The 8,347-nt window shown below is 43.7% G+C and overlaps 1 protein-coding gene across 1 annotated transcript in view; it reads left to right on the plus strand.

Moving 5' to 3' along the window:
- Positions 1–4,269, plus strand: part of RASD2 (RASD family member 2) — a 7,943-nt gene extending 3,674 nt beyond the window's left edge. The window contains exons 2-3 of the mRNA XM_009289925.2: positions 1,039–1,318; positions 2,857–4,269. Of these exons, the coding sequence (XP_009288200.1) occupies positions 1,048–1,318; positions 2,857–3,386 (801 nt within the window). The 5' untranslated portion in view covers positions 1,039–1,047 and the 3' untranslated portion in view covers positions 3,387–4,269. The remainder of the gene's footprint in view (positions 1–1,038; positions 1,319–2,856) is intronic.
- Positions 4,270–8,347: the final 4,078 nt, after the last annotated feature.

The following is an 8,347-nucleotide window of genomic DNA, read 5'->3' on the forward strand; positions in this document are numbered from 1 at the left end:
CCCCCCCCCCCCAAGTTTTCTGCATCTGAGTGCTATGTCAAAATGCAATCTCCAAGGTCTTGAGATTCATTTTAGTTGTCAGGGTTTGGAAATCTTGTCTAATAGCTATTTAAGATGGCTGTCCTTCATCTTTTCTCCTGCTTGTACTTAGCACCCACAAAGACTGTGACACCCGCAACAGCTGTGTATGCATAAAGACTGAAACTCCTATGAAATCTACATTTCTGCAGCTCCATCCATTGCCAGCCATCCTGCTGCAATGCTGATAATTTGTTGATACGGAGTTCCCACACCACCAGTCCAAACAGCAAGATTAAAATCTGGTTTCTAAAAGGTCACTGAAGGCACAGCTCTTAGAATTTATCATTGGCCAATGCTATTTTGTGGCTCAAACTCCCTGCTTCAGCAATGAAGGTTGTATGGGACCAGCTATTTAAAGTTATTGAGATGTCTAGCTTCCACTGATGTCAAGCATGATTCTTGTTTCTGTCTGACTGCTGGTTGATCTCAAAATGAGTATTGTACACAGCTCCTATTTAGGCAACCAAACAAAGCGGTCTAGGTCCTAATGGCAGCTGCGGTGGATGCAGTATATTGGGAAATCTGACCTCTGTGTTTATGTATCTAAATGAGAACCAAGCTCTACTGAAAAATCTGGTAATGTCTAAGTGGCGCAGATGGTGGGAAGGAACCTAGTGTCTAAGTTGAAGCACAGCTAATAAAATTAGCCCTTAATGTTTAAATGAAATAGTAAATTACAATTCAAAACTATGCTATTTTCAGTGTAAATGCCTTCATTTTTATATGACTTTAAAAGAAAAGAAAGGAAAAAAAGCAACAAAAATAAAACCACTCCCTGGAAATGAGACTGAAAAAATTAAGCATTTCCAGTGAAAAGATTTCTGTATGAACCATTGATCTACTAATGAGGACTGTGCTCCAGAGCACCCTTTGACAAGCTTGTGGTAAGGAGCTGCCCTACTCCATCCTCCATCTAGTTTCTGGTCTTTCCTCCAACTCTGCCATTTCCTCTTTCAGGACCAAGCAATGATGAAGACCATGTCCGGTGGAAACTGCACCCTGAATGTGCCAGCCAAGAACTCTTACCGCATGGTAGTGCTGGGAGCCTCCAGGGTGGGGAAAAGCTCCATTGTCTCACGCTTTCTCAATGGCCGGTTTGAAGACCAGTACACTCCCACCATTGAGGATTTTCATCGCAAGGTCTACAACATCCGGGGAGACATGTATCAGCTGGACATCCTGGACACCTCCGGGAATCACCCTTTCCCTGCCATGAGGAGGCTTTCCATCCTGACAGGTAAGAAGTGGGGGGAAGTCTGCAGATGGGGAACGATGGGTGAAAGATCATAATGATAGACATTAGCTTGAAAACTGTAGCCTGGAGATGACTCTTTCTTGGGAGGTAGCTAAACAGACTGCTTGATTTTTTGCAAGATGCACTTCTCTAGAGAGATATTTCCTGACCGGGATGCTCCAGGCACTATAAAGGGTGCATCAGCCACAGAGGAGAAGTCCACTGGGTGAAGGTCTGAAATTGAGATTTCCCCCTAGTTTATTTCCCTCCTACCTTCCCCTCCTGCTCCATATTTTTTTATTGCAGTCACAAATGAATGGCTGAATAAAATCTCGTGGGCATAAAGAACAGCAAGGGACAAAATAAGTGTGTCATTATAAGACACAAGCAGTGAAAAACAAATGTAAAAAGCACAGGAAGGGAATTCAAACCAAGAAAATCTCAAAGATTTTTTTTTTCCTAAAATTTCCAGCCTGATTCCCTTGATTTGATATTCCAGTAAAAGGACAGCTCTACTTTTACGCTTTTTCCTTAGCTTATGGTTATTCAAATGAATTAAAGAGGAAAAAGGGAAAACATTGAGCTCATTTTGTACATTCTCATTGTCAAGCAGTTCCTGTTGTGAGCTAAGATGTGTTCTCTAACTGTGAAAGTGACAGTGGAGATATATTCAGCCACAGCTCACAACAAACCTACTTTCTGGATTTGCTATCTACCTTTCTAGCTAGCCAGTGAAACGTGACATTCACATCTGACCAGGCTAACGTCCACATTCAGTGAGGTCCTAGGGCCAGTTTCTGGGATGTGGATGTGAGCTTTTGTCCCTGAAAGCTCTCTTAGCACGTTCCACATGAATGTCATTCAACAGGCAATGGTTTGTGTTACTTTATATTTGCAAAAGGAATTGTAAGTCAGGAAATGTCAAAAGGAAATGCCAGGGGATCTGTGTCATTTATGTATTTCTTTTTTTCCATGGTCTGTTTTCTCTTGAGCAAATGAAACGACAGCAGAGCACTGCACATTGGGAAACCTCTCATTCCTGACTTAGGCGTTCAGGACTGACTAGCTGTAAATCTTCAGTTCAGGTGTTGCTTCTTGTACTGTGTAATCAAAAGGCCAAGGCTGAGTGGCTACTAGCTCTCCATTCTTCCTGGTGTCAGAACAGGCTCTGTTTTACACAGAGATACAAACAAAAGGAAGAAAAAAGATAAGCAATGCAGTAGAGCTGAGATAGAAACATGTTTACAAAAGAGAGTACAAATGGGCAATAATTTGCAAGTCCAGTGCAACCTAGGAACACACAGTCGGATATGGCTGAAGTAACATCATAGCCAAAAGTCTTTTCCATAGCACTACAGAAAGGAGTGGGGAGTTGAATTAGAAGAACTGGAACTAAATTACAGCTTAATTAACAGATTCAAAAGGACCAAACAAAAAATATGGGGAAGAGATGGCAAAAAAACCTACTGCTTTTTGAAAATTAGCGCCTCTGACACAGGTTGCAACCAACAAGCCTTTACAGTGTCCTTTTTTAATTGCAGGGGATGTTTTCATCCTGGTATTCAGCTTGGACAACAGAGAATCCTTTGATGAGGTCAAGAGGCTCCAGAAACAGATCCTTGAGGTCAAATCCTGCCTGAAAAACAAGACCAAGGAATCAGCTGACCTCCCCATGGTGATCTGTGGCAACAAAAATGACCACAGTGAAATCTTCCGTAAGGTACGCTCAGATGAAGGTGAGAACCTTGTCTCCAGTGATGAAAACTGCGCTTACTTTGAAGTTTCAGCCAAGAAGAACACCAATGTGGATGAGATGTTCTATGTCCTCTTCAGCATGGCCAAGCTACCTCATGAGATGAGCCCTGCCCTCCACAGGAAAATCTCCATCCAGTATGGTGACACCTTCCAACAGAAATCCTTCCGGATGCGCCGAGTCAAGGACATGGACGCCTACGGCATGATTTCTCCCTTTGCTCGCCGGCCAAGCGTCAACAGTGACCTGAAGTATATCAAATCAAAAGTTCTCAGGGAAGGTCAGTCAAGGGAGAGGGAGAAATGCACGATCCAGTGAAGGGGGCTTGCACTTCTATCTGAAGTCATCATCCACATGCAGTGCCTTAAAGAAAAATGGTCTGTGGAAGCACAGAATGGGCTCACGGGGTTCATCAAGAAAACCCGACATGGAGAAAGGATAACTCTTCTGCAGATTCTGCTGAGTCACGAATGTAAATAACATCGTCTTTGTAAATGACTGGGAAAAATCATATGCCTGAGACATGAGTGCATTTCTCTGTCTTTGTAATGTAGTTCCTCTTCATTCCCCTTTTTGTTTAAAGAATACGGACCTGAGAAGTAAAGAAATTTCAACCTCATCCTTACAAAGAAAGTAGATAAAAAATGCACAGAAGGCATTAACAGTTACCCAGCATGCAGCTCTTGCTAAGAGAGGAGGTTATGTGTGTGCGTGTGTGTATCTCTATGTGTCTGTGTGTATGTGTGCATGCATGCGTGGAGCACTCCTTTAAAAAAATGGTACTTGCATTTCAAAGGGCAACAATCTTATTGAGGTTTCCCAGACTGGGAGTGGACTCTATATATGGACACATGACTCTTAACTCGCTTCTGAGGGGACCTGCACTAAGATCTTGATTTTATGTTTGCTGGGACAGTTATCATTTGACATCAACACGAATGTTGTTTTGTATTATAGATTTTATTTGGGATTTGGTTTTTTAATTGTCTGGGGGTGGGTTCTTAGCAAAATCAGATGGCAAGTGCATTTCATATCAAAACAGTGTCTACTTTCTAGCAGTGAAAGGTGGTTTTCATCTGTAAAACTATATAATATGTACATTGATTGAAAGTGAAACTGTTCTGCAAAAAGCCAATACATTTGACTGCTTTGCAAGCCCGGTGTGATATTGTTTCTCAAAGCAGCCACACCAGCTCTGAAAACTGTAGTACAAATGCCACCCTTTGCCTTGCTGGCCACCGAAGCAATGGTTCCTTCCTCTGCCTGTATCAAATGAGACTGTCCAGATTCATATGTTGGCTTAGACCACTTCAGAAGCAGGGTTGGGTTTTACTTCAAAATTAAGAACTGAAGGGTTGTAGGGCCAGCTCCATCATATTTCTTCTGTTAACATGTCTCTAGTCATTTTGTTCATGGTTTTCCCTGTTGTCTGATAAAGGTTGCCTTGTTGGAAACCTTTGCACTGCAGAAGTCCTTCAGAACAGAAGCTTTGTGCTGGCTGTCCAAACAGGGCTGAACTGGCTGGCCAGATAAATCTGGGGCCATCCATTTACTTCTTCCCTTTCTCAGCCCAGTCTTCAGCTCTCTCCCTGTTCTGCTTCTGGCTTTGTTGTTCGATGTGCTCCTGTATGCCCTCAAAGCCAAATATGTGAGCTTGCCACTCTCGCTGACTGGAATGAGATGTGTGCACACATAACTGTGGGCAAAGCATAGCCCCAAGACTGTACACAACAGTAGAGTATATATGTTATATATACCTCAGAACAACCTTCAGATATCTTGTCCCTCCCTCACCCTCAAATTCTGTTCTTGGCTGTATCTGCCTTGCTGTGTCCTGGGCAGAGCTGTGAGCTAGTTCATGTTATAATTTGACAGGAAACCAAGAATGATGGTTGTATGTAAAAATTAGCCTCTGGGACTCAAAATCCCATATTCCTTTATCAGCTCCACCCTTCATTGGTACTGTATATTGACTGGTAAAATACACTGTTCTTTTATTCCTGTTGCCAGGGCACCACCGTTCAGACCATGCCCCCCTCCCTATCTATAAATATGTACATCGTTTATGATTAAACCTGTTTTATTAATTACTTCAATTTACTGTGTCCTGGACCTTTTTTACTTTATTCAAGAATAATGAGGAAGGTCCTATTTTTTTGTCGTGCAGGTGGACCTAGGCAAGTGAGTTGTGGGTTGAGAGCCCTGATGAGATCTCCAGTAAGTTCTGGAAGAGCCTTTTACGTCCTCCAGACACCAGGGGCTACACATTTGTCTGTTTGGAACAGAACTGTGTCTATACCTACATATTTCTATCTATCTATCTATCTGAACATCGACTTATACTTACAGATATCCTCACAAGCAGGAGCAGAGAGTTACTCTTCCCCATGCTGCCTCCAACACGAGAAAATAACCACTCTCTCCTTCATGCACAGAGCTGGTGTGCTCACCCCTGGTGTGATTTAATGTGGTCTCTGCAGCGACATCACTGTTGCCCTCAGCAGTCTCTCCGTCTCACTGTCTGTACCTCTCAGCTGTATGAATCTTGGTCCCCCTGAGCACATGCCTACCTCCCTACAGACTCTCCACCCAAGTGCATGACTACTGAATGTACCAGCGATCAAGCTCTGGGACTCATGTGCCACAGGGACATGGTGGGGTTGAAGATTGAGTGAGAAGGGCATGCGCGCTGGCCATTGGTTGGATTAAGGGGCTCCAGGAAGCTAGAGGAGAACTCCTTGCAGTATAGCCCATGTGCTGCATTACTGAGCTTATGTCCACTCTCCCTCGCCTGCTGGATAAAGCTGAATTTTTAAAGAGCCTCCATAATCATCAAGTCTCTGCCTTTGTCTCACAACACTGACCTTACAATTATTTTCCCTACTGTCCTTCCATCTCCACAAAGACGCCAGCTTTCCTCACCCTTCCACATCCTCCCATTCCTGCGTTTTCCACCATGGATATGAAGCCACAGGGCATGGAAAAACAATGCTGCAGTGACAGCAAGGGCACAGGAGTAGGGGAAGCTGAAGACCAAGGAGCAGGTGCTCACAGAGATATGCTGGATCCCATGGGAAGGCCAGTGAGCCCCAGCTTCACAGTCCAGCTTGGCCTGCCAATGCTCAGGGTGAGAAGCATCTGAGAAACTGGCTGGGAGTGAAAGTGAAGCAGCATTACAGTCACTCACAGAAACAAATGGCAATAAGCAGGTAATCGTATTAAAGTAATCCTAGCGTTCTCTCTGCATTTTGTTACTGATGGTAATTGCTTTTGAAGTTAGATCATCATGCTCCTGAGGACATTTACTTTTTTGCTTTTATTATATCTTTACAGTCATTCTATTAATAGTCATATATTATTTGGGCTCTAGAAGTGCTTACAGCCCCTAAAACAGACAGTATGTGTCTCAGTTGTTTATTCACAGTTAGCAGCCATTATGTTCTGTGAAAAGGGCTGGGACTGGAAAACAGAGAGCGAGGCTACCTGTGTGCACAGGGGGCATAAGGTAAGGCAGGAAGAGGAAAGGAGAATCGTTTCTTCCCCGCTAACCGCTGAACGTGTCTGGCTGTAAGACAGAGCAGGGAAGGGCTTTATGGGAAACTCCTATTACTTGTGTGCAGAAACAGCAAGACCCTGAAAGGAGCAAAGAGCAGACCTACAGCCAGGCCTTGGAGGCAATGGAAAGAGAAACAACTTTTTCCCCTTTGGGATTCAAGGAACCTGCACAGAACTTACCGTAACCCCAGAAGTCATGAAAATTCACTGGACTAAGAGCAAGTCTGGAGAAAGGGATCCATCCAGCAAAGATGCTGCGAGCAGGTGTACCCTTACTTGGTCTTACCTAGCGTAATTAAATTGTCCTATTCCAATAGCTACCTTGTCCTACACTGCAGTATATAAAACCTAGCATTAGTGATACAAAGCCTCGCTGATGTTTTTTGTGTACTTACTTCCAGGACAACGAGCAGGGACATATACCTGACTTAGGATCAATCACAGCCCTGGAACAAGACAGGGCTGAGATTTATTTTGTACATTGCTCTACACAGCAAGAAAGTCCTTGTCCTGAAGAAATTACAAGTCAACACATTATAGGAGCTACTATAAATAATGACAAAAATCTAATTAAGCCACAGGGTCAGTACAAATCAGGAAGGAAATAGTGGTCATGGTGAATTAAGTAAAAAATAAACTGAGGGTGGGAAGGGCAGAGCAAAAGCCTGTTTTGACATCCAGAGGACTAAATTAGGCTTCTGTTCTGAAGGATCCCCAGGAGGACTGCTGCCACCAGGCCAGCTTGATGCTGGAGAGAGGCTTTCATGGTGCAGCCTCACAAAGAGCATTGTCTCCTTGAGACCCCAGGGTGCAATAGGTCTGATTGTCTGGGAGGCAGAGGGGCTTGTTATTATCACAAAGGCAAGTAGGAAATGGTGGGATAATTTTTAAAAGGGCAGCAGAAGAGAAAAGAGCTTCAGAAGGGGGCTCACAAAGGTAGGATGGCAATAGGAGGTTGGGTGGGTAAAGAAGAGAAAAGGTAGGCTAGACTGTATGTTACAAAACGTACCTTTCACCCTTATTTCATCCTTCTCTACACACAAGTCAAATCTGAAGACGTTTTATTTAGCTTTTTTGTCCTTTCTCAAATGTTAACTGCCGCTTACCGCTGTGTAGGACCCACCCCCCACCGCTCATCACACCTTTTGCTGCCTTAGATTTACCCTCCTGTCATGTACCATATTGTGGGCTGCCTTGCTAGCCCTGTCCCAGTGTCTTGGCTAGGGTAGAAGGTTACAGGCAGAGGTGTTTTTGAAGTAAGAGATTATTCTTTGGTTTGATTTGAAATCACTATTACATTTAGGGGTTTTATTAACATTATTGTTTCTGTAAAAATACATGGTGGCCAGCTCAGATTAAAGAGTCTCCTTGGAAAAATATAGAAAACGTGATATAATGTACATTTTCCCCACTGGTTTCTATAGCAACAGCCTTTTCTCTTCTCTCAGAAAGAGCAGAGAATTTGCAGGGGGGAGATGAGTAGCAGTGGCTCTGCCCTAGATCTTTCACCTCTGAGTCCTCATGGGAAGTTCTCCTCCCTTCAGTTTCTGTTATGTGGAGAAACAAAGACCACCAGCCAGACCCACCTCGTAGACCACTCAGTATGTCTGGTAAAGCTGTGGGATGGATATGCTACCATAGATAAGAAAGTAATTGCCATGATGTGATTGTAAACTGGGGCATTGCTCCTGGCACAGTACCTGACATGGGGAATACACATCGCA

This window comes from Aptenodytes forsteri, unplaced genomic scaffold (assembly GCF_000699145.1).
Source record: "Aptenodytes forsteri isolate BGI_AS27 unplaced genomic scaffold, ASM69914v1 Scaffold284, whole genome shotgun sequence".
Lineage (NCBI taxonomy): Eukaryota > Metazoa > Chordata > Aves > Sphenisciformes > Spheniscidae > Aptenodytes > Aptenodytes forsteri.